General features: G+C 45.4%; 2 protein-coding genes across 5 annotated transcripts in view; one reads left to right on the top strand and one right to left on the bottom strand.

The window, feature by feature from the left end:
• LOC124556828 overlaps window positions 1-27,368 on the top strand; it is a 554,569-nt gene that overhangs the window by 212,810 nt on the left and 314,391 nt on the right. Inside the window, exon 5 of the mRNA XM_047130843.1 lies at window positions 21,830-22,499. Coding sequence (XP_046986799.1) covers window positions 22,101-22,499 — 399 coding nt within the window. The 5' untranslated portion in view covers window positions 21,830-22,100. The remainder of the gene's footprint in view (window positions 1-21,829; window positions 22,500-27,368) is intronic.
• The window catches only part of LOC124556829, a 111,067-nt gene that overhangs the window by 25,933 nt on the left and 57,766 nt on the right, over window positions 1-27,368 (bottom strand). The window contains exon 1 of one of the 4 annotated variants that reach the window (XR_006968705.1): window positions 21,071-21,116. The exons of the other annotated variants lie outside the window; for them this stretch is intronic. The gene's annotated coding sequence lies outside the window, so the exon portion shown is untranslated. Of the gene's footprint in view, window positions 1-21,070; window positions 21,117-27,368 lie in introns of those variants that run through there. 4 annotated transcript variants of the gene reach the window in all.

Below are 27,368 nucleotides of genomic sequence, written 5' to 3'. Positions count from 1 at the left end.
AACGGCAACAGGAATGGTCACAGATTTGTCTGACCCATGTGAGAGCGTCACGGTCATCCCAAAAATGTGAACTGGCTGGGGGAAATTCTACTTACAAAGTTCCAAAAACATGTTTTAAATGCGGAATCTATGAGTTGTTCATTCTTTCCATGCTCAATACAACCCTCACATGTACTACAGTCGTCTGTACCCTCTCTCGTACACTCCACATTGGTTTGAAAAATATGTATGTAGCTGTAAGTGTGAAAAAGCACTAATCAGAATTTGATGGCTCTGAGCACTATGCGACTTAACTTCTGAGGTCATCAGTCCCCTACAACTTATTAAACCTAACTAACCTAAGGACATCACACACATCCATGCCCGAGGCAAGATTCGAACCTGCGACCTTAGCGGTTCGCGCGGTCGCGCGGTTCCAGACTAGAGCGCCTAGAGCCGCTCGGCCACTCCGGCCGGCTCATAATTAGAGGACGATAAAAAAGGGAATAGGGCGTATCTACAAAAAGCGACAAACCCCAGAGCGAAAGCCTTCTGTCACGCTAAAAGTCTGCATTTGGTTTTGTCTGTTGCGAAATGAGTAAAATTTGACAACAATATCGTACTCAAAGCAGATGTTCTGCGGGAGGCAGCTCACCATAATCGCTGGCGCTGCTGCCATTCCTCTCGTAAAAAAAGAAGTAAGTGTCCATCATTATCTGTGAACGGCGGCGATAAGAGTATTTGCAGTCTCCGCGGGCGAGGGCGAGGCTACCCAATAAGGAGGCCGGGCCAGCGGGCAGCATTTTTGACAGCCTCCATTGGGCGGATAATGCTATCGGCGACCTCTCCAAAACTGAGCCACACCTCTTCACTGGCCACAGTATGCTGACGCACAGAGGGGCGACTTGCCCGCGTCTCCATCCAGCGACATCAACTCTTTCCTTTCCTCTCAGCTTCTTGAGACTAGAAAAGAAGAAAGCTGTGAAACCGTTAGAAATAAAATTATGAGTCTCGAACGGACCACTGGAAGACTTCTAGCGTGCCGCTTCGGCCGGATGCAATAACGCCGATGCTCGACGACTGGTGCTCTCGTATGGTGTTCAACTGGGTCGTAAGACTTTGAATCTCGATTTTCCGAAAAAGCCTGAAAAGCGCATAATACTAGAGCAGCATTTATTCCTTCTATGCATGTACTTAACCGAGCGAGGTGGCGCAGTGGTTAGCACACTGGACTCGCATTCGGGAGGACGATGTTTCAATCCCGCGTCCGGCCATCCTGATTTAGGTTTTCCGTAATTTCCCTAAATCGTTCTAGACAAATGCCGGGATGGTTCCTTTGAAAGGGCACGGCTGGCTTCCTTCCCCGTCCTTCCCTAATGCGATGAGACCGATGGTTCAAAATGGTTCAAATGGCTCTGAGCACTATGGGACTTAACATCTGTGGTCATCAGTCCCCTACAACTTAGAACTACTTAAACCTAACTAACCGAAGGACATCACACAACACCCAGTCATCACGATGAGACCGATGACCTCGCAGTTTGGTCTCTTCCCCCAAACAACCCAACCCAACCCACGTACTTAGCCAACGGCCTTGCCGCAGTAGTAACACCGATTGCCGTCAGATCACCGAAGTTAGGCGCTGTCGGATTGGGCTAGCACCTGGATGGGTGACCATCCGGTCTGCCGAGCGCTGTTGGCAAGCGGAGTGCACTCAGCCTTTCTGAGGCAAACTGAGGCTCTACTTGATTGAGAAGCAGCGGCTCCGGTCTCGTAAACTGCCAAAATGGCCGGGAAAGCGGTATGCTGACCACGTGCCCCTCCGTATCCGCGTCCAGTGACGCCTGTGGTCTAAGGATGACACGGCAGCCGGTCGGTACCATTGGGCCTTCGTGGCCTGTTCGGGCGGAGTTTAGTTTAAATATGTACTTAAGGGCGAGTCAGATAAAGTAACGTAACATAACAGCTATCGGAAATAAATGGATGTGCGGGAGCATTCCGGCCGAAGTGGCCGAGCGGTTCTAGGCGCTTCAGTTTGGACCGCTACGGTCGCAGGTTCGAATCCTGCCTAGGGCATGGATGTGTGTGATGTCCTTAGGTTAGTAAGGTTTAAGTAGTTCTAAGTTCTAGGGGACTGATGACCTCAGACGTTAAGTCTCATAGTGCTCAGAGCCATTTGAACCATTTTTTTTTTGCGGGAGCATGTTACCAGAGGTCTCCCAGTCGTGCACAGAAAGTTGGACATTACATGGCGTGAGATCAGCGTGACTGTAGCGCCAAATGGGGCTGGGCAAGCAACACGAGACAGTTGAAAAGACAGTGTGCGTCAATAAGCGAGCAGTTACCGTGCACTGTGGTCGTATTCTTGATTACAAATGGTTCAAATGGTTCTGGTCACTATGGGACTTAACATCTGAGATCATCAGTCCCATAGAACTTAGAACTACTTAAACCTAACTAACCTAAGGACATCACACACATCCATGCCCGAGGCAGGATTCAAACCTGCGACCGCAGCGGTCGCGGGGCTTCAGACTGTAGCGCCTAGAACCGCTCGGCCACTTCGTCCGGCTCTTGATTGCAACATAGCCCAGAGACAAGATTTGGATGACGTCACACGGGGAACAATCGTCGAGAAACAGGACTGACAAAGTGTGACGAGTGTAGCCCACGAGTCTGGTATAGTTTACAACATTGTTTCACGGTCATGGAGAGCGTCATGCAGTGCTGCCCGTAGGAGTGGAGGTGGTCTACTGAGTCCATGACCGCTACATTGGGCAACGGGCAAGAAGAGATCGGATGCAATTGCAACCACATTTAACCAAAGACACCAAATCTCACGCTCCACAGTGGCGAGGCGTCTGCATAGAGTCGTCTGTTTGTCCAAAGAGCAGTGTGTTGCGTTCCGTTGACAACAACTCATCAGGGGCACCGTTCGTGACAATACCAAGACATAGGGACTGGACCAGCGAGGAGTGGGGTCGCGTGATCTCTCCGGATTAGAGCAGATCAGTCTCAGTGGTGATTCTGAACGAAACCTCATATGGCGAGAGTTCGGATCACGTAATGGGCCCCGGAACATTGTCGACCATGATTGTTTCGTTTGTCTAGGCATAATATTGCATAGGCGAGCTGACCTCCAAACACTTGAACACGGTACACTCATCCATCAACGTTATTGTGACGCTGTACCACTTCCCCGTGTGCATGTTTTTAATGGTGCATTCGGCACTGACTCCACTTTTCAGGATGACAATGAGCGACCACATCGAACGGAGCAGGTGGAGGAGTCTTCGGAACAAGAGGATATTCGGCGAGTTGAATGTCCTGCCCATTTCCCCGAATTAAGTCCGATCGAGCACGTGCTGCATGCATTGTGGAGGCGTATTTTGTCACGTATTCATGCACCTATGAGGATCCAGCAGTTGTCAACCGCACTGGTGGAGGTACGGAAGGCCCTATAATGAGAACTCCTTACCAACCTGCTGCTAGCGTGGGAGCGCGCTGCAGAGTATGCTTTCCTGTCCACAGTGATCACACACTCTTCTGAGAACCACGTCTCGCCTTTTGTAATGTCCAGGGGAGCATTGTAAATCGCGATGCCTTCACTGTAGTTATTATCTTTCACTAAAAATGTCAGTCTGCTTCATCCCATTGCGCATTTCTTTCAGTTTTCTTCCGTACTATACTGTAGCAGCTCCTTCTACGAGGGCTGTTAGTAAAGTAAGTTCCGATCAGTAGCGAAATGGAAACCACTGTGAAAATCAAAAACGTATTATTTGCAACAGTTAGCCACACCTTCCCCCTACTTTACATAGTCGCCGCTCCCGCTTAGTCATTTGTCTTAGCGTTGTGCCAACTTTCCAGTACTTTCATAATGGAAGGCAGCCGCCTGTGCTTTTCCGCCAATACTCTATGCTGGTCTACAGCTCGCTGACTGTGCCAAAATGTTGTTTTCAAAGCCAGTGATTCATGCGAGGAGAGATAAAACTCATGGGCGGCCAGTTATGGGCTGTATTGTGGGTGAAACGCTGCAGGAGCATCTTTGTTGCCCTTGCAAAGTGCGGCCGAGAATGTCATAAAGAAGGAACAGCATGACATTTATCTTACGTGGGCTGCATGACATCAGGCGTAATATGTCACCAGGCCCTCATACTTGGCGGGAGACGCTATTTCCTAGGCATCTTGACGTTCTCACTGTGATCTCAGAACTGAAAAGAGCGACAACAAGCTTAAGTTACTTTCTCCTTCAAGTTTTGCAAATTAGTGTAGTGCAAGGGGCGATTAAAAAGTTTCTGGTTGAAGGCAATGCTATCCCATTGCGTACATGTCCATACTCATATACCCGCGATGAAGTCGCGCTGGGTTGCATACACGCTGCAGCAACGGCCTCAAACGGAAACGATCTGATCGCCCCTTATACACTGAAGAGCCACAGAAACTGGTACACCTGCCTGCTATCGTGTAGGGCCCCTGCGACCTCGCAGAAATACCGCAACACGACGTGGCATGTGATGGACTAATGTCTGAAGTAGCGCTGGAGGGAATGGACACCATGAATCCTGCAAAGCTCTCCATAAATCCATAAGAGTACGAGGGGTGGAGATCTCTTCTGAACAGCGCGTTGCAAGGCGTCCCATATATGCTCAATAATCTTCATGTCTGGGGAGTTTGATGGACAGCGGAAGTGTTTAAACTCAGAAGAGTGTTCCTAGAGCCATTCTTTAGAAATTCTAGACGTGTTGGGTGTCGTATTGTCCTGCTGGAACTGCCCAAGTCCGGTGGTATGCACAATACACATGAATGGATGCAGGTGATCCGACAGGATGCTTATGTACGGGTCACCTGTCAGAGTCGTATCTAGACGTATCAAGGGTCCCATATTAGTCCAATTGCACACGCCCCACACCATTACAGAGCCTTCACCAGGTTGAACAGTCCCCTGCTGACATGCAGGGTCCATGGATTCTTGAGGTTCTCTCCATACCAGTACTCGTACATGCGCTCGAGACTCGTCCGACCAGGCAACATGTTTCCAGTCATCAACAGTACAATGTCGGTGTTAACGGGCCCAGGCGAGGTGTAAAGCTTTGTGTCGTACAGTCAGCAAGGGTACACTAATGGGCCTTCGGCTCCGAAAGCCCATAAGGATGACGTTTCGGTGAATGGTTCGCACGCTGACACTTGTTGATGGCTCAGCATCTGCATTAATTTGCGAAAGGGTTGCGCTTCTGTCACGTTGAACGATTCTCTTTATTCGTCGTTGGTCCTGTTCCTGCAGGATCTTTTTCCAGCCACAGCGACGTCGGAGATTTGATGTTTTACCGGATTACTGGTGTTCACGGTACACTCGTATGGGAAAGTCCCCACTTCATCGCTACCTCGGAGATGCTGTGTCCCATCTCTCGCGCACTGACTGTAACACAACGATCAGACTCACTTAAATCTTGATAACCTGCCATTGTAGCAGTAGTAACCGATCTAATAACTGCGTCAGACACTTGTTGTCATATATAGGCGTTGCCGACCGCAGCGAAGTCTTCTGCCTGTTTACATAGCTCTGTATTTGAATACACATTACCAGTTTCCTTCGCGCTTCAGTATACAAACGTGCGAAGGTGAGCAAAATCGGCGCCCCGCTGGTAGTATGCTTCCCTCGTTACACGAATGCCTGGCCGGTCATCGCGGCTTCGCACTTTGCCCCACACGCGTCCCTGTCTTACGAAAAGCACCTTCAGGCACGTGACGGGTAGCTCGGTCAAGGGCGCGGCACAAATTCGTATCGCAGTTTGCAGAAACACAGCTGCCAGAGCGTCTTGCCGGCGCTATCGCGGGAAGGAAAAAAGCTGCAGCTGGGAGCTACATTATCTAAGAGGCTTATTTACGCCACGAGCGTGTGGTGCGCACGCGCCAGCTCTATCACGACGCACCTTAACACCCACGTGTTCCATGCGCGCTGATAGTAACCTACTCTCGATTGTGCAACCCCGGCGCGCGTTCATACCCAGCCCGTGCGAAACGTATCACCTTTGTGCGAGTTCGAGCGAGATATGTGTAACTCTTCCCTAGTGATAAACAAGTCTCGTTCACTAGCCAGGGAACGTGCCATCACATCGCAGGCGGTGGCGACATCTGTAAGAAGCTCTATCTTCGGTTGAGCCCGTTTCACGCATAGGAGACATCCACCGATCTTCCGTTTCGACCTACAGTCCAGACCTAGTGTGCAGGTGGTAAGACCCAAAAAAAAAAAAAAAAAAAATGGTGGAGTCTAGCATAAATCTGTAACAGAAGAAAAGTTTGTCTCATTATTAGAAAATTCTTGCAGAATGACGAGGAATTCTGGTAATAATTTATATTGGAAAAATGAATGGCAGCTGACTTTAAATGTGGACACTTACAACTTGCTGCGAATGGACACGAGAAACTTTCCAGAAATGTTCACAAACATTATTAATGGTACGCTGCTTGAGTCATCAGGTTCATCAAATACCTAGGCATAACGTTGTGAAACAACACGAAATGCAAAGAGCAAAAAAGGTCAGTTGTAGAGAAGGTGAATGGCCGACTACTGTTCATTGGGCGATTTCTGGAAAATGTAGCGCACCTGAAAGGAGACCGCGTATAAAATGCTTGTGCAACACATTCTTGAGTTTCTTTCGAGTGTTTCTGATCGTCACGAGGCCGCATTAAAGGCAGTCGTCGAAGCAAAACAAATGCGTGCTGTCGTGTGGAGAGCTGCTGGTGTACAATTCCTGACGACCACCAGATTATGGGTCAGTGACCCGGATCAATCCCCAAACTGGTCATGAACATGTGACAAGTGATGGCACGTTCGTCGAAAGGAGCCTCGAAATTCGGCGGCCTCCCAGGTGCTATTACTGAAGAGTAGTCTACGTGAGAGCACCCATTTTCACCTTCTTCCCTCTTTCTCTGAGAGCATAAACACGTTACACTTACGACACAGCCCTCTTAATTCGCAAAAAAAAGGCGAGAGTGCGCGTAGTAAAAAAAAAAAAGCCATTGGGCTGCTAAACAACTTCTCTGGGGTCTACTTGACAGCCGTGGACTGGTAAACTGACTCGCGCGCATTACCACAGTGAACAAGGCTCACACGCCAGTTTATAACCAGGTGGCGCTGCACTGGATCTGAGTGATATTCGCAATACATCACTGCCAGTGGTGGGGTGCAATCTGAAGGGTCGGTTGGGCAGTGTATTGGGCTAGTACTTATCGCAGTCAAATGGAATGCCATCGCGAGAGTGTCAGCTGACCCTCTGAATGGCAGTGGCCTACCCGCGAGTTGGAAGGGAAGGCACACCAGGCTGCGCCCTGAGAAGTAGCACCATCTCGCTATATATAACCGCGAATCAATTGCGGCAGCGGCGGCGGCGGCGGCGGGGCTGTTGTACGTGCTCAGCTGAGAGAGGCTTGGGGCCCTGCCAGCCCGGACGCTGGGCTCACTTCACTTGTTGACATTGGCGGCGCGCCGCCATCTTGGATTCTTATGCAGTTTGGGCGGCGCGCGTGCAGCCGTGCAGTCGCGGCGGTGGCCACACGGCTGGTCGTGGCCAGTCAGCCGGCAATGGCAGCCGCAGGGGACGGCTCGCAAACCCTCGCTGGCTCAAGTCGCGAGAAATCCAATGCGCCTCTCGCGTCGTATGACAGCCATTTATTATTACCTGCGTCTCCTGCAGCTACAAGAGTGAGTACCCTGTATAACCTTGTGCTCCCGCAACCTAGCACTTTGATACTTACCCACGCAGAAGCACTCTTTTGCCAGTGGTTTGACACTCGCCATCGAGATTTCAAAACGGTTACGAACGAACGAGGCTCTTCGTGTCACAGTAAAATGCCCTTCCTTCGTTAGTTTCTTGGATTCGGTGGTCATGTGGCAGTCATTATCCTATGTAGCGTGTCCGTTTGGTGTTGTAGCATGTGTTTTACAAGTGATCAGTGATTCTTCGTGGCTTCTGTTATAATTTCAAGCAGTAACCTTCAGCTGACATCTTCATAAACACCACCACTGCGTTTCTCAAAAAAAATGGTTCAAATGGCTCTGAGCACTATAAGACGTAACAGCTGTGGTCATCAGTCCCCTAGAACTTGGAACTACTTAAACCTAACTAACCTAAGGACATCACACACATCCATGCCCGAGGCAGGATTCGAACCTGCGACCGTAGCAGCCGCGCGGTTCCGGACTGCGCGCCTAGAACCGCGAGACCACCGCGGCCGGCACTGCGTTTCTCGTCTCTCGGTCTAGTCACACAAGAAGTAATGCAAAACTTGAGTCAAACTTTACAACGAAGACCTTTGTTAGTCGGGCACCCTTATAGACAGCGTGTGACTGTTCAGCAAAATGAACCACATACGTTATAATGCCCTAACAAACTTTGTGCTTCTCTACGAAGAGACCATAAAGAAATGCATTACGAACCACGTAAAACAAAGAAACATTTTAGTAACAATAAATGAAAAGCACCAGTTTGCTTTTGTTCTACAATATTGTAGAACAAAAGCAAACTGGTGCTTTTCATTTATTGTTATAATGTTGTTCTTCCAAGAACCGACGGAAGATTCTGTTAAAACATTTTAGTGTTTATTCTTTTTTAAGTTAGATTAAATTGTTTACTCCAGAGGTCCAAGGTGGGAAGTCCTTGTGAATGTGAGCCATGTCGGAGAAACCAGTAACAAAATATGTGTTTCACGCAAGAATTGATATTATTGGATTGAATATTCATTCCACACAGTTTAAGTGAAGTAATTTAGTAGGATATGGGACAATTTAATTATTTAACAGATATGGTTGGGCTCCGTAAATTGATCTGCGCGAACTTGAGTGTTCCATTGCAGTGATGCGCCTATGTGAATCGTATATTGCTGATATTTTTATCTTCCGCATAAGCCTATTCTAACGACATAGTCTGTGTATGCAACAGTGCAGAGTTACATCAACGTATTGCAACACAGGAGAACGGAAAAGAAAATTTACCGTAGAATGATAGGGCATATATCACCTCTGAAACCTGCCTAACAACAAGAAAGTCATAAAAGCTTAAAAAAATAACAAGAAGTGCCTGGTAACTGTTTTTGTTGTTCACTACACACAGAAAAGATTTGCATCAAATATTATTACGTTGAAGACTGCACAAACAATGTTCTTTTCATACAGTAGTTCCAACTTTGTTGTCTTCTACTTGCGGCTGTGTTTGAAACCTTAGAAATAAAACTGGCTGGCGTGAATGAATTTCCTACCTACAGTTCCTGTATATCTGTGGTTAGTGATTGTAAACAAAGAAACTTCACTTAAGTTTTGGACCTGAGCAAATTATTAAGAGGACAAAATCGCAGTACCATTTGACGTTGGGTCGTTGGTACGCTGTTGGCACACTTTAAATTTTTATCACACACTCAAAAAGAATCTAACCAGGTGATATTTATATTTTTTGTGTACTGCAGACTTGTAAATGAAATTTTCCAGTCCTGAAAATTCTTGTAGAGTAACAGAACGTGCTTCAGTGTAAATATTGGTTAACTATACAAGTCATTATTGCAGACACTAGTCAGAAAACTTAGCCTCGCTTAACGTTTGCTAGTATAACACGAAAATGAAACGGTATTCGGCACATAGATGAAAGCAATGCATCTCGAAGTTACGGCGAAATTTTTAACTGTGGAACTGAACAGAAGCCATACGAAATAACGTTAATAACGTACTCGAAACAAAAGTGGATTTTCATTGGCGTGACGCTCTGCCACCTCTCATTTCTACGCAATTTTTGACTCATTGAGAAGTAGGCTTGACATATAATCTGGCTTGACAGGGACCAGTATCTAAAAAAGTGTAACCAAAATTAATAAAACTTTGGTGCAGATGAATATAGTTCAGATAGTGGCTCTCTTTATCGTTGTGTGCCTTCTATCCTTAGTAGTGTGGCCGTACAGTTAGATTATCATTTGTGTATGTCCAAGTTCCTGTACTGATATCTGGGCTATGTATCTTCGAGTTAGAATCGCAGTCAACGAGAAACGGTATACGGTCATGTATATTAAAACTCACACATGAAAATAACGAGTGTGCGAGACTTAGAAAGAGCGAAAATCGTGCTGAGGTTCGCGACACGTTAAAAGGAAATAGTTGGTTGGGCGTAATGACAGAAGTTGTGTTGGGGATGACTGTTTTACTATGTTATCATCATCACATTGATTACTTCGTTTGAAGACGTCACACTCGAAAGCTTTCAGAAGCGTTTTCCTCAATTCCACATCAATATTCCGTACCAGAAGTGCTCTTTTATTGATGAAAACTTTCTTCGTATGTGCCAGTCGACTTGTGACATCTTCCTTTCTTCGGCTGTGCTGTATGATCTTACATATTACGTAGGAGAATTATTTCACAAGTGTCTCATTATAAATTTTGATTTCAAGTAGATGTTGCCGCGCTTTGCACGACATATGCGTCTACATACATACTCTGCAAACCACTGTTAAGTGCATGGCAGACTGTACATAGCATGATACTATATGTTAGGATTTTTACAACCAGGTATTTAAATGAGTTGACTGATGCTAATTATGGTTCAAATGGCTCTGAGCACTATGGGACTCAACTGCTGAGGTCATTAGTCCCCTAGAACTTAGAACTAGTTAAACCTAACTAACCCAAGGACATCACAAACATCCATGCCCGAGGCAGGATTCGAACCTGCGACCGTAGCGGTCTTGCGGTTCCAGACTGCAGCGCCTTTAACCGCACGGCCACTTCGGCCGGCCTAATTATGAATCATTGATATCGTCTTACTTTTGTTTATCGTTAACTCGCATTCTGTCGATTCAGTTCAGCAGGTCTTCTTCTACGTCTTACTTAAGACGTGTGCCGTCATCTTTAGTATGTGCTCCTCTTCCACTTTCATTCCTCTTCAGAAGTTTTATCTCATATTCTTCAGTCCCGCTTCGAGGCACAGGATAAGAAGTAGTATTGATGAGTTGAAAACCTGCTCTATACCTTTCCCAACAAGGAATATCCTTCCTTGAGCTGTCAGTTTTATTGCAACTACTGGGTTTTTGTGGATGATTTAGATTACTCGTCTCTGTCTACCACTTATAAAAGCTCGTTTCTGGGTTGCGAACATCTTATTCTACCTTAGAGTAACAAATGCTTTCGCTGTTCAATCGTAGGGAGGTATTAAATTTCTGTACGATTTCTGCGCACGTTTACAGTAACCGCACAGACGTTGGCAGTACCTTTCGAAGTGAGTAATTTAATGCCACGTGAGCCGAGAAATCGATCATCTTTCCTTACCGTAGAGTGAGCAGAGACGCAGAAGCCTGAGATAGGGTGCCGGTCAGATTAGATAACAATGATGGCACGCGTCGCTACATTTCATTAACTTCACTTCGTTCTAAATATATGGCTTCACCTCATCCCGCCATAGGCCACGTTACTTCAGGCTCTCGAATAATTTTGACACTGACTAACACTACTATCATTTTCTTCTTAAAAAGAAAGGAAATTGCTATTAGATAGCTAGGGCATATATCTATTCACATCTTCTGTTTTAGAATCTTAAGACAGCATTGTTTTTACTCATTACACGCACTAATGTTATATTAACGTTTACAGTGAGTGTCTTTAGTCTTTCTTCACTTCTGTGCATCGCTCACACTTCTGTACGCAAGTCATTCATTTCATATTTCAACTAAAGAGGACGTCTTTGGTAATAGATATTTTCAAAACCACAATCATGCCCGATGAAGGATTCGAATGCGCAATTCCTCGACATCACAGAGTCCAGCGGCTGTTGCATCTATCACTTCTCAATAAATCGGCACTTCTCAGATTCGTCTTCTAGAGACCTACTGCCAGTATACGGTAAGTTGCAATTTAGCGTTTCCTAGACACATGCTTCAGTCCTGATGGTCAGATCCACAAAGAAGACTGCTTAATCTCTGCACCTAGCTATTTACAACGACTGAGTAGGGATAACACCATTTTCTTCTTCTCAGGGATCGAAGACTTAGAGCTGTGGCCCGTACTGCAGTAATTCTTTAGTCGAACAAACTGGTCCAGCCTCTATCGTGACGAGCATTTTTATCTAAAATAAAATAGGTTCCAAGCGGAAGGAAGAATGACGTCGATGACGAGATCATTACAGACGAAACACGAACTGCCGGCCGGAGTGGCCGTGCGGTTCTAAGCGTTTCAGTCTGGAACCGCGTGACCGTTACGGTCGCAGGTTCGACTCCTGCCTCGGGCATGGATGTGTGTGATGTCCTTAGTTAGGTTTAAGTGGTTCTAAGTTCTAGGGGACTGATGACCTCAGATGTTAAGTCCCATAGTGATCAGAGCCATTTGAACCATTTTTGAAACACGAACTGGGGCTGGGTAGGAGGGGGAAGGAATTTGGTCGTCCTCTTTCGAAGGAACCATCCGGAAATTTGCCTTAAGCGAGTTAGGGAAATCTTGAAAAACTTAAATTTGGATGGACGTATGAGAATTTGAAGGGTCGTCCTCGCGAATACGAGTCCATTGTCTCACCACTGCCATTACCTCGGTCGGTAAGTGCCAATTCTTCCCCGCCCTATTTTTAAGATTGCTTACCTGTCAATGTTAAACTGCCTTCAGCTTATGTTTGCGATGTTTTATCAGTATTTCTAAGAAGAAGCCGATATCTGATGCGTTGGAAAGTTTTGACTGCGGCCGTACTAGTAGAGGAGCATGTTCTATGGTCATCAGTCCCCTAGAACTTAGAACTACTTAAACCTAACTAACCTAAGGACATCACACAACACCCAGTCATCACGAGGCAGAGAAAATCCCTGGCCCCGCCGGGAATCGAACCCGAGAACCCGGGCGCGGGAAGCGAGAACGCTACCGCACGACCACGAGCTGCGGACAAGCCTAGCGGAACAGTATGAGCGATTCCCGTCCAGCATTTAAACTCACAGCTGTCTGGAAATGACGTCGGAGATTGGTTTGGAAATGTAGACATCCACTATTCTTATTTGCTCAATACGTCCCTGCTCAGGTTCTTGAAGAATATTAATTGAAATTAGCGATGTGTAGTGGTGGAATAGCAGCTCGTGCTATTACTATGGGAAACTTACATTCCGTGGTGCATACAGAAGTGAAAGCTACACCCTTCTTAAATCTCGTTCCCTCTGTCTCTCCCCCCTGTGTGTGTGTGTCCAAGGAGCGAGGGTATGTGGATAGGCGTATACACAGCTCCGTCGAGACCCTCGCTATCGATACCGTATTCAGAATTTGCTCGATAGGTGGAGTCTGTAGGCGGGAGGCGAGGCTGCGTATTTGTTGTGGCGGTGCAGAGAAAAGGTGAAGGCGATGCAGCCGCGACCGCGCGGAGGGGGGAGGGTGGGGAGAGGAGGGGACGGTGGTGGGGGCAGCGGGCAGGCGAGCCGGCGCAACTCCTCGTCGTCTGTTTTTCGAAAGATGTGGCCGTTTTATTATGCAGGTGTTACCTCTTTCGAACGGTCGCCAGCGAGAGCGGCATTCCTTCCACATGGAAAAGTGCGGATTGCGCGGAAATGGGTGCGCGTCGCTAGCGCAGGCAGCGTGGCAGCAAGTCGGCGGCGGTCGGTAAGTACGTGGGTGCCCCCAGCACATTCTTTGTTAGTCGCCGTCCCGCTGCCCCGCAGTTACCACTGCCGCTGTTTGGTGATGTCTAGTAGAATCAGCAGTGCCGGGCCCGGAGCACACAACGCTGCCCTCGTGTTTCTACTCGCAGTCTTTTTGCTGTCGCTTTCTTTTTCGGCTTTCCGTGCTCCGTCAGTTACGCTGTCATTGCTCCGTTTTAGGAACAATTATCCAGGAAGAATTCGGACGTTGCTTTGCGTTGCCGCTGTTGCGGTCTTCATTCCAAATACTGGTTTGATGCAGCTCTAGTCTCTCTTGGGCAAACCTCTTCATCTCCGCATACCTATTTGTTGGTTTACGGAATAAAAATCTTCGTTCTCCGCGAGTTATTTGTGGACCACCCTCCATTTTCCCACCCAAAACAATGCCGTAAGACACTGTAAGTAGCACTATTCTTGTTAAGAATTTTTTAATTAGACACTCTTTGTCAACGTCTGCGATGTTGGTGCTAATAAATTGTTCCAAAATTGTTCCAAACCTTAGAATATAAAGCCCAGCCCATACTTATTCGATAGTTTGAAATGTTATGCCTAGATGAGAAAAGCTTTCGTCCGCGAGTTGCCTGTGGGTTGTACAAATATACGTATCAAATATATATGTTAAATAACGATATATATAGGTACTTCCTTTGTGAGCAGGTAATGTCGTTGATTACTGTTGGAACATTATCGACAGTGAACGAACCGACGACACAGCTGCATGTCACGGTTGTGTCCACTCAGAACTGAGACGTGGCCATAACAGCTTAGTCGGTTCCTTAAACTGCCATTGTCTTACCATAGCGGAGGCAGCTGTATATCGTGACCGACCGCGCCGGATGACACGGTCAGCGCGCACCGCTGTCGCATTACCTTAATCACTACATTTACATAGCAGATCGTGTTCCGATACGGCCGATTATTTAATTTCCTTTCTTTCAGCAGAAATCTTATTTACGTTCTTTTATACGTGGTGGGAGAACGAGAAGACAGTTATTACAAAAATAACTTTCCGCCCTCAATGTTAATGCCCAGGTTAATACAAATAAGCTTTCTGCAGGAAATTACAAAATTAAATGCAACAAAATATCAAATTGTACTCCTCGTACGAGATCTGTTAAGAGTTTTTGACTGCGCGAATGAATACAGGGATCGAAATCTTACTTGCAAATGCAATTCAAAAAATGGTTCAAATGGCTCTGAGCACTATGGGACTTAACATCTGTGGTCATCAGCCCCCTAGAACTTAGAACTAATTAAACCTAACTAACCTAAGGACATCACACACATCCATGCCCGAGGCAGGATTCGAACCTGCGACCGTAGCGGTCACGCGTTTCCAGACTGAAGCGCCTAGAACCGCACGGCCACACCGGCCGGCGCAAATGCAATGTCATTGGTTGTAAATAGGCGGGAAGTCCAGGTATTGTCTGATTACACTAGCACTGCTCAGTCATTGGAATAAGCATCAACTGTGAAATATGTACATACCCTAACTGCTTTAAGGCAGACCGATCACATACATTTAATTGTGCTCTTGAGGGAAAGACAGGTGTCACGGTGAGATGCACTGTAAGAAACCTAATTTTAATTCATCCGAGGAAGAGGTCACTTGCAAAACGGGCCGATTCTTGAATATTATTCGTCAGTTTGCATTTACGGAAGATGATCCATTGAGTAGCCACACGATGCGACACGGGTTAATTTAATCAGCGCGAGATCGTCACAGTTATACACAACAATTTCCATCGGTAAACTCTACAGGAAAGACATTGTAAACGCTTCCTCTCACACTCCCTTCGAATAGTGGAAACACTGCGCCACAGATTTTTAAAAGTTAAAAGAGTGTCCAAATGAAGCCACCAAAAAGCTACTATTTAGAACACACAGTTTATTGCAATTAGTTTCAGACAGTCATCTTACTGCCGACATTCATCTCCATTTTTTTCATAATCTCTTCAAAGACTGTGTTTTCCATTACGGTCTAAGAACCATAATTCTTCCATCCATATATGTCCCACGTAATAGTTATGAATTACATGCATTAGAGGTTGTGTAGAGTCACTCGTACAATCCACCATACAAAAACGGAAAACGGAACGAGAAGGAAGGGAAATGATACCAGTATACAATGAACGCTCCTCCACATACTATACAGTAACTTACCCTTCCAGCATTCAACTCCGTGGATTACTTTATATGATTTTCCCAGGTGTAAATTTGCGAGTAAGAATTCATATTTAAATGTAGTTTCGAGAAACAGTTTTCGCACAATATGATACCAAGTGATGTGCCTATACTGGGACCGTACTGCAGAGATTGGAGCATTTGATATTTGTGCTGTAGAGTGCCCGCTTTTCAAACTAGAGCCTTCGAACGCTACGATGATGAAAATGAAGTAAAGTACAAGACGTGTTTATGGCAGTGTTGTCGGGAAACCGGCTGAAAAGGAAAGGAAGAGCAGAAACATCAGGAGAGGAGACCTATAGTGTCGTTAAGATATGGATAGAGGTAGAAACATTTGTCAGCAAAGTAGCTCGGATTGATGCGCTACAGGGGGAGCTCGTGTTGCAGAAGAAAAGAGACGTGGCCCTGTGAGAGGAAGCGCCGCACAAGATGCGCAGGCGATACGCCCCCAGACGAGGCGCACCTGCTTCCTGTACAATTACCCGTATACTGCACCTCTGTCGATCAAAGATATTGCGAGCCTCGCCCTCCGTAACATTTCGATAGCAGCGCACGCCGGCCGCATTCGACGGCGGCCACCTGGAGGGGGAACGCGCCATTATTACTCGACGCATCTGCCAAAAAATAGTCATTTCCAGTTCCGCTCGTCTGTTACGGGCGTGCGGAATGTTTGGCGTACGCTATCGCCGATATCTCGCTTACGTACTAATTGTAAGGCGAAGCGCGCAGTAAACATTGCACCTGCTTCCTGGAGAATCCCGCAGCTCAGCTGTTCTGGCCCTTTGTCTCGCTGGGGCATTCTCTCCCAGCGCAAAGACAACTCGCACGTCTTCTGACGTATCGCGTGGTGCTGCTGGCTTCGCTCAGCCTAAAGTCTATCACCGTTGCTCTAATTCTGTCGTGACTGCCAGAGGATGAAATATCTCGCAACATTTGCTCAGAATACAAAGAGGAGAAAGTGCACTTTGCAAAAGGCCGAGCGAGTAGCTACTCTGACCTCTCTACGTGATTTTTTTAAAAATAATTATTACTTTTATAATTTGTTGAATATGGCTTCACTTTTGAGCGCATTTTCGCAGCCGCTGCCTCGTTTCAATGTGCATTTATTCTATGCAGTACAATTTTGTCAAAAATTGATGATTTTTTCTGGATGTTATAAATAAAACAACAAGTTTAGGAATCAGTCACAAATCCGATCTGTATTTTTTGGCAGATCTAGATCATAGCTATTGATTAGCTATCCACAGTGCGTTTACAGCCTGCCATATAGACTCGCCAGACTTGTGACAACACATGTTACTATACGACTTTAACATGTGCATAGCCAGACTGAGTTGGAATCTGGAAATCTACGTGTTAAAGTGGTATAGTGACGTGTGTTGTCATAAGCTTGACAGTCTATATGACTCCGTTTAAAGGCAATGGGGATAGCTATTCAATAGCTGAAATTTTTTTTTTTTCAGTGTATTGGCTTTCTGGCCGTGGTCATTCAGTGTAGTTCCCCCGCACAGCTACCGAGGCGCACCAGCTGAAATCTAGATATGCAGTCAAATACAGACTGGATTTGCGACCGATTGCTTAATTCTTTTTTTTTTAAGTATACCACAGTCGCTGTACACAATTGTTCTGATGGAATCAAACTTGGTTATAGATGAAGGTTTGTTTACCATGCCTTATGCTGCAGCCTCGAAGAAAACCAAAGAAGAATTCACCGATCTACACGCCGTTACATTTATTATATGTTTTTTATTTGACTTTAGCTTAAAAGTAACAAATTAGGCCTGTAGGAGGAACATAACTGTCTATTTTCTTTCGAAAAATGTTTATTTTTATTTCTGTTGCACATAAGCAATCTTTCTAAATGGCATTTGACTTACCCAAACTCAAGCACATAAATAAAGTAAGAAGACAGAGTGAAAACAAATGATACAGACTGCTGGAATATCACTTTCACAGATTTTTTTCAGGGTTACGACGTGGATAAAGGAGAATAATCTCTAATTTCCGTGCTTTTTTTCCCTTATTTTTTTTTTTTTTTTTTTTTTTTAGTTTCCTCGTTTCCTTCCGTCAGTATAATCTGTCGACTTGTAGAGTGTCAACAGTATTTAAAAATAAGTAGAATTTTTGTATTTCTGTTTCGAAAAATATTATGTGCCACCGAATTAAGAAGCGAAACTGATCTGCTACATCAATGTTTCAAATTTTTGTTATGATGATGATTGTTAAGAAACCTGTAGCCGCCGATCTTCAGAAGCAGAATGCGTCCCACTACTTTTTTACTCACATACTCCTTTACGCAATGGAGTACAGTCTTCTAGAATTCTGTCAAGCAGCCAAATCGTGCCGCATGTCCATGATACATGATCGCGAACACACCATTATTTATCGTAACATTTAAAAAATTGAAATTAAAAATATCAAAACATTGAACCACACAATTCTGAAATGAAAGTAAGATTGACTAATAATAAATATTCTGCTTTAGAGTTTACTTCATTTTAGAAAGGTTAGTAATCTGCAAGGAACTGGCGTAATGCAGACCAGCAGACCAGTCTTTTGCGCAGTTTGAAAAAAACTGCGGAATAAACAAATCAGGATGGCTGTTATTTGAAATCCACCCGGACAAGATTGTGGCTTGACGGAAATACTGGCTTCTTGCTTGAATGAAGAAAAGTATTCATTTCTGTGCGTAATTAATAACAGAAATGAAATTTCCTTTACTATTAACAAGTTGAGTGACCACTGAAACTTAGCGCAAATACTTTAGGATGACAATGAATGTCCATATAATTTTCCTAAAATAAAGTCTTACGAGAACTATGGCTGTGACACAATATAATACAAGAATTTGAAATTGAAAGAAGGAGATTGATACAAATTTGCTTCAAATACGTTATTTGCTATCTGACGTGTTCATCACCGATTTCGTCAGGTCTTCTTTCACCTTCTTGTGCACCTTCCCGTCACTAAAAGACCGAAATCCGAAGACACATGTAGGCCCGTAACATCTGTTTGAAGATGGATTTTTCAAATCCGACAAGATCTACAGAGTTGTCTTTTCTTTAAAAAAGAAAAAAACCAAAGAATTTCGCATAATTGAGTTATAGGTGTGCAGTATGGCTAAGTTGCTTCATAGAATTGTAGAAGACTGTACCTCTTTCGTGAAGGTGTCTCAAAACCATCGGTGTAGCGGATCCTGTTTCCGAGGATGGTTGGTTGTAAGCCCTCTAGGTTCACAACAGACATGGCTGAGTTAACTGAAGCTCGAGTTCCATATATTTTCTCTCTGGAATGGTAGCGTACTACGTACCTAAAACCAGTTTTCATATAATGATCTAAATACAGTCCATATTTACTGAGAAGCTAAATTAATCTTTTTTTTTTTGCCATTTTCGTAAGCAGACAAGTACGAAATGTTGTCGCTAGTGCCCATATTGTAATAAATGCGCACAGCCCTTCAATAGCCATGCAGAGTTGCTTTTGTAGTGCCGTACATTTAGACAAGGAATTTTCATATTTCACCAAATTGCCATTGATTTGCTTTACGCGTCTTGAAAAGTAATCTACTGTGTTTATGTGAGTTGTTAGCTAGTAGCTAGTGCAATACAATATTGTGCATGCATTTTAAACTAACATTATTTGATTCTTTCGTGTGTTCCAAAGTAGTAACGTTTGGTGCTTAATGAAGCAGAGTTTGATACTTGATATAATTAATGCTAACCTGAAATGAAACAGCAATACAGCCCAACTGCAATCCCTACGAGGCGCACGCGCAGAGAATGTAAGCATTTTTATAGCCTACAGTAAGTTTTGCTTGCCGCTAGCACAGCACGTTTCTACTACTGAATATGACACTTCTACGTTTCAAAGCATTCTGCGAGACTGTCGCCACTTTGCTTCGGTCACAAATAACTCCCCTAAAGCTTCCACTGTTTACAGTGCAATATCCTTTTCCCATCTTCAGCTCGTAGCGCCTGAATAACACAGTAAACATTGTTGGCTGCACGCGCGCACCGCCTGTTACACCCCTGCTGCCGCTGCGTTCCCGCGCTGTTTCAAACTGGCTGCGGCCGCTAGAGGCGCCACCAGTCCGTCAACATCCCCACTCCAGCCAGCGCCGTACTCGCAAGCCTCGCTCGCAGTTTTTTTCAAAAAACAATTCCTGCAATCACCTGTGGTCGAAGGCAAAAATTTGTGTATTGCTCTGTAATATGAGCCTTTTGCGTGTAATGAGACAACTGCTGTGCCAAAAGCGTAAGCTATGCACGAAACGCCGTACTGGATGCGTTAATTCTGCAGTACTGTATACCTTACATATTATTCATAGTACGGGTACACTACGCAACGTTCGGTGTAAAATCAGTCAGTGGAAACGATAAAATTCTGCAATTCTGCGTTTATTCTGAACCAGAAAAAATCGAGTGGAATACGGTATGCTACTTTTGTAGCAACATCTCGATCATCGACTCGAGCAGTTTCTCGGGGTCTCAGAGGCGTCGGATATTTACCGATTTTTTTCAGTCGTCCTAGAAAATTTTTGTGCTACTACTTTCCGACGATGTTTTTCACGATGGGAAATGTGCATATAACTTGGCCAGGTGCTCTAGCACATCGACACTCGGGTCGAGCTGCTTCAACCTTAACTCCGATTCTTGTCGGACAAGTGCAGCTGAGCGCACGTCCTCGGAGGCGGGCTTCTTTTTGGCAGCGCCCAATTAGGCGGGGGGCGTGTGTGGCGCGTGAGCGGGTCAGTGGCCGCCGGCCCAGCCGGTTTGGCCAGACACAAAAAACCACTTGTCGCCGGCACACTGACACACTGGCTATGGCCCACGCTACCAGGGATTCCCCGGCGCAGTGCACTTGCTGGGGGCACCACTGTCTGCAGCCGAGTGCCTTTCGGACCGATTTAGCGTTTTAAGCGAACCGACAGTTGTGCCCGAGTGTTTTTTATTTTATGTCGAAGGGTTAGAAGATGCAATAAGGGGTGATTCTCAAATTGTGAGTGTCGTCCCGTATTAACAGAACGGTAGCTGTAAGCCGTGGGCCCGGTCGCCGTCTCAATAGTGCGAGTGTTTTGGAAGGTGAGAGTGTGCACGGCGTGCTGCCTACGTGTCTCGGTGCGCGCTGCGGTCGCCGATGTGAGGAAACGGCGGGCGCAATACCGATCCTGCCCACCGAGTAAGACACACACACCGAGTGGGCAGGCTGTAAGAAGCTACTGAGTGCGAGGGTGCGATTACCGACAGAAAGAGAGACGGAGCTAGGAGCTTACCGGGCAGTGGCCGGCGGGCACGGCGTCGAAAGAGTTGCGAGTGCGGCGCGGGGTTGTGAACAGCTGAGCGTCTTGCGGCGGCGCCCTGCCCCCGCCACGCCGCGCGCCCCCTCCCCGTCTCCTCGGTAGGGGGAGCGCAGAGAGGGGAGCGAAAAAATCACCCGCTCAGACGGCGACGCGCCAGTCTCGCCGGCGCACGCTTTTTTACCCCTACGAGTTATTCTTTCCCTCCCCCGCTTATTTTTTTCGCGTGTCTCTCTTTTTTTTCCCGCGGCGGGGTGAGGGGCGTCGACGTCGGCGTCGGCGTCGGCGGGGCCGCGCTAGGAGCGGCGCGGGGGTGCGGGCGGCGGAGGGACGATTCTGAGGTCCGCGGCGGCGCACAAAGTCCTAAGGAAAGGCGGCCGGCGGGGAGGGGCTGCGGCGGCGCCGGCGGCGGGGGCGGCGGGGGCGGCGCGGGGGCGGGGGCGCGGCGTCGCGGCGACGTCTAAGCAGCGGCGCTCCCTTCCTTTCGTCCGCTTTGCGCCTCTCCTTCGCGGCGCGCGCGCGCGCTCTTCCTTTTCCGGGGGGGACAAAGGCCCTGCGCCTTCAGTCCGTGTGACGGCCGGCTCGGGGCTCGGGGGTTGCCGGCGTTGCACCGTCTCAACTTATAAGTCGGTCGTCCCGGAGGAGGCGCCTAGCAGTCGGTGGCGCGACGGCGGCGGGCTCACGTCTTCGCTCCCAGCTAACGCGGCGCCCGCGTGCGCCTGCTTCTTTTTGCAGGAGCGCCGCACCGAACTGACGCCGCCCGGCCAGGCTCACGACGACGACGACGCGCGAGTAAATGACGCAGCTGAGTGAGCCCGCACACTGACACTGAGGCGCCGAGTGCGCGCCCGCCGCCCCGCGTCCTTCCTCGTCGTCGCCGCCCGCACGCCGGCGGACCGCACTTCTGCCCCCGAGACGTCCGACGCCACCTTCCAAGATTACGGACATAACTCTCAACTCGCTGCCGACGCCGTTGGATCTGCGAGCGACGCCGGTTCCCGACGCCATGTCGGCCGACGTCCAGCTCCAGCAGCAGCAACAACAGCAGCAGCAGCAACAGCAACAGCAGCAGCAGCAGCAGCAGCAGCGGTCGGTCTTCAAGATGGACCCGGACTTCTGGCAACAGGCGAGAGGGCCTCCGATGCTGGGGCCTCCGCAGACGCAGGGCCCCGGCCCGCAGCAGCAGCAGCAGCAGCAGCAGCCGCCGCAGCAACAGCAACAGCAGCAGCAGCAACAGCAGCAGCAGCAGCAGGCCGGCCAGCAGCCGCCCCAGCAGCCGCCGCAGCAGCAGAGGCCGCCGCAGTCGTCGCCGCAGCTGCAGCAGCAGCCCAACAGCTCCGGCGCGCCTTCCCCGCCGCCGGACGACAGCAAGATGATGACCGAGAAGCTGGTCAACGAGTTACAGGTGAGCTGCGCGCCCCTCTCCCCCTCACAGTTCACACCTCTCCTCCACATTCGGCCAACAGTCATCCGCCGGCTTATTTACGTCACCGTATTTCGGGCGACAACCGCCCGCTCTGCGTAAACATTTGCGCCTAGCGCGTTCGACGCGGCGGCTCCCGCCTCCTTAGCTCCTTGTAGTTGTCGATGACGAGGTTACCGGAATGAGCTTGCAAATTATTACAAGCACACACACTCATTTTCTTATTTACACACGGGCCGGTGCTATTTATTGTATTTGGTAGCATCGCTCGTTTACACAACTTATAATGCTGCATCATATCGTATGTAATCAAATACCACACTGGCACATACGATTAGCCCATGCCGCGCTTAGCGTCTTCATCGCCACGGTGAAGATGACACGATGCATTTCCTCGTCATCTATGTTTCGTAAGAAAAACCTGTATGTGATTCTAATAATTTGCAGGCTTGCCGTTCGAAACAATTTCTATCACCCCGGCAGCCTCTTTAGCTAAGCTGAGCAAAGATTTTTAGACAAAGATGATTACTTAGAGACGTAGACAGTTTCTGTTCGTATGTTTTCAGTTTCAATATTTTTCAAGAAATGTTAGTAGAATGAACTCCGCGATCTGTAGCTAGAATCGTGGAACTTTTACAGTTTGATTGTAAAGTGGCTTTACAAATAGCGCTACGAGTGAAATTGCGCGGTTTTACTGTCTAATACTTGTTCGGTGACTTAGCTCGTGTAAGTCTTCTCATAGTCTCGAATTCCTAAGCGTAAGGAAGGTACGTCACTGTAGGTCTTGACAGGAATTGTGTCGCTGTGGAAATACGCTTTCTGTTGACTAAATAAAACTTAATACTCGTTACGGAACCCACCGCATACTGTATTCTAATAACAGTCTAAAAATTAATGCTACCCGTCACTGTGAACTTTCGTTTGTCATATATTCCAACCTCTTGTGCCTCGGCAGCACCGATATTGTCGCAATGTCCAACGGGAAATTAAAAAAGGTTCATGTTCATTTCTTTAGAATTAGGAAATGAGACTTGGGTGCTGCGACTACATAGTTTCAGCGGACAGCCAGAGGGTAGCACGCAATTCCCAGTTTGCAAGTGGGCGTATATTTTCTACATTCTGCGTATCTGAACGAGACTCTCATACTGGAGTCAACGAGTAGAATTAGCCATTAAAATGATGCCTGATAACTATGGAAATTGGCGAATTTACCGTCTCCCGTTAAAGGCATGTCGTCTAATTTTTTATGTACCACACGCACAGAAGCACATAGGCCGAAATTTTCATCTTGAGTTCGGAATATTTTTATTTTCTAGATGCGAATTTTATTCTGCAAACATTATACGAATAATGTACTATACGAAATGAGCTTACAAAACGAGTTTACTCTGTCCCTTTGCGTCGAATCAGCCGACTCGTATTCAGTGTAAATTGTGCCATGTTTACACGTTGTGAAGTGTTCTACCGTTATTAAGGAAGAGAACTTAGTGTCAATAAATGAGATCTAAAATTTAATAAGAAAATAAGCGGAGAATACCGAATCTGGACTGAAATGCCAATTTGCTGCAGACCCCCCGTGTGATGACGCTCTGTCGTTAGACAGGAAATCAAATAATTAAAACTTTTCTAGTATTTGTGGTCTTGACATAGAGGAAATTATTTTTACGCGAGAGGGTAGTTGTGAGTGACGTAAACTCTGGTTTTTAATCATCGCTCTTGACATACCTGCAGAATTTTGTTGAGTTTTAGATACCCGGAATCAAATACTATTTAGTTTTATGCTGTCACCAATCATGCAATGTTTATGAAGCGAACTACAATTTCAGTGCATGCCGGTAAGCCTACATGAGTTAGCAGTATTCTTACTTTTTAGATATGTCACGCGCTTTGCATCAAAAAGTACTGTCAGACTGCGCTTTCTCGCAATAAAATGCGTCAGCAGTCTAGAGACGCTTGACGGATTTGATTTTCAATACGATACCCTGATAAAATTCCACTGTAGTAATTTTGTACATAGTGCATATGAAATTTAAATTTGATTTTCTGATGATTCTGTGGGGAAATGAAATTCTTACCGGTGACCCACTGTCAAGGAAACTTGCTCGAGTTTAGAACTAGGCATAAAATATTTTGCGTTGATTTTCGTGTGTAGCATTTCGCTTCGTACAATCTGGATATATCGCGAATAGTAGAATCTTGTTATATGAAAACAATGTTCCGACAAAATTTCCTCGTACTGTGCGCGCGACGGGAGAGAAAACGCAAAACGGTTTTTGTAGTGTTCCGAGCTCTTCTGCGACGTTCGCTTCACTAATATAGAGTGTTGCTTGTAGCTGCAATATTTAATGTAATATCGGAAATCTGGTACTGTAACTCTGTAAAATTTTTGAACAATTTTTTTATTGTAATAAATAAAATAGTGTGACAAAGAACTATCCTTTCTCCTGATAGTAGAGAAGAGGAAGACAGACAGCTAGGCCCCTATACAATTATTGCTTCCATCGTATCCTTATCCTTTAGTTGTTCTGTTAGCACCTGTTAGTATAGTTTGTGCAGTGAGATTTTATTATATTTCGCTAGCTTCTAAACATCTCATATATTTATAGAAGACAATCCTATATTTAATATGAAGAACGTGCTACTCACGTTTGCATTGCTGCAACATTATGATAGCTCTGTAAATAATATTAAATTTTTTCTGCATGATTGTTTGTCAGTAATAATAATACCCTATCACTTATTCGGCAAAGCGTCAGAAACATATCAGTAAGTCTAAAAATCCCAGTTGTTTTCTTTTGTGTATCAATTGTAAGAAGAGTCTGTTAAACAGCGCTTCTTGTCGTATCTAAGAGAGCATGCTAGTAAGATTTTTAAATTAGAAAATATACGCCTAGTCACTTGTTCCAGAAAATACACCTAACAAGATCAATATGCAATTATTATCCAGTCAGAGTTCAAGTTTTCTAAGATTATTTGGAATTTACTCGATTCTATGATACAATTTCTGCTAATACATGTTGCAAGCAATGTTTGTTGTATGTTTTTTATTATTTTAAAACTAGAATTAGACGCAGTATAATGTCCCGTTCACTGTAGCTAAATCTGTGTAATAGAATCACCTAATATCTATCGAACTGTATGTCATGTTACAAAATTAACGTTTTATTTATACAGATGACGAAACTCTTACATACATAGTTCTGAAATATTCACTATTTTAGATTCTCTGATCTCCAATACTGAAATTTTGCACGCATAGTTTTCAGCTCGCGGTAATATTGAGTTCCACTGTATTTACAATAGTAATGCCAGTTCGTTTTATAAGCAGTAGTTACATACATAATTCTGAAATACTCACTATTTCAGGTTCTCTGATCTCCAATACTGAAATTTTTCTACGCACAGTTTTCAGCTCGCGGTAATATTGAGTTCCACTGTATTTACAATAGTAATGTCAGTTCGTTTTGTAAGCAGTAGTTACATACATAATTCTGAAATACTCACTATTTCAGGTTCTCTGATCTCCAATACTGAAATTTTTCTACGCACAGTTTTCAGCTCGCGGTAATATTGAGTTCCACTGTATTTACAAAAGTAATGTCAGTTCGTTTTGTAAGCAGTAGTTTGTTTTACCAACAGAAACTGTCTAACAGAACTGTCGACTTCCTCTGATGTTTGCTTTTGAGAAAAAAAAGGTCATTATTTTAACCGAATGAAGCAAAAGTATTCGGAATGAAACAAGGGAAGAGAAAGAGCGAAACTATATAGTTAACTGTTTTCATAATGTAGGTCTTTCAGAATTTTTGAAACTGCATACACTGAGACGCTAACACTGCAGAGCGTAGACGATGCTCCCGTATTTCGAAAAAAGCTGTTAATACCTGCAGAACTTCTTGGAATAATGTTTTATCTTAGATATTTATCCTTTCCTTACAATTTAGATATAATTTCAGATGAATTTTTGTTTCCATAACAGTTAAAATGGCTCTTTTCGGAATGGATGTCGTTGCTCATTTTGCAATAAATTTTAAGATTTAAAAAGAAAAGCGATTCAAAATGAGTTCTCTGTTACTTTCAGATAATCGCCACTTGTGTGATATGCTATTCGTGTTTTCATTGCTTAGCTGCACGCGGCTACTTCAACAAAGATAAAGTTTTATACTGTTTGTCGATGACGACGAATAGTCCCACGCGGTTTTAAACGTAATGTCATTTACCGTATAGAGTGTTTCGTATATTTGTCATTATTGTTATCGTTTCAAGACGAGTGTTCCTACTGAATAAAAATTTTTCGCCATTACTATACTTAATGGGCTATCGGAGGAGTAGTGAAACGGTACATAAAAAAAATAATGCGTTGAAGCAAACGGGCTCTAGGCAGAAGTCAGTTTTCGCAACGTAATATACCCGCCACGGATACCTTAGATTTTTCATGTAATGACGTAACCCGGCAAAAAATATCTAAAAGAATTTACATTTTTTATATATTTTTATTATTACCGTTATTTTCTATTTTTATGCCTGCTTGTGAAAGAGAACGACTATACATTTCAGACTGTAACGAAGGTAGCAATTTTTTGACTCATGTTATTTTTGTATTACGTTTTCCACATTGTAACTTTTTTGTTAAAAACGAGGAAGTAGTTTTTTTCTGATGTTTGCTTATGATTCTTTTGGTTTGTACAGGTACATGTGATACTAGAACGACTATTCCTAAAACGATCATTTCTGTTGTATCAATGATCAACCTAAGTAACGCGCAGCCTGAGGGACTCAGTAATTTTCCACGTAGTGAAATACATAGCGGTTGCGTGACCCCGCCATCATCAACAACGACGGAGAGATTAAAAT

Source organism: Schistocerca americana, chromosome X (genome assembly GCF_021461395.2).
Source record: "Schistocerca americana isolate TAMUIC-IGC-003095 chromosome X, iqSchAmer2.1, whole genome shotgun sequence".
Taxonomy (NCBI): Eukaryota; Metazoa; Arthropoda; class Insecta; order Orthoptera; family Acrididae; genus Schistocerca; species Schistocerca americana.
The sequence above is the reverse complement of the archived record's forward strand: the minus strand, read 5'-3'. Positions and strand labels throughout refer to the sequence as shown.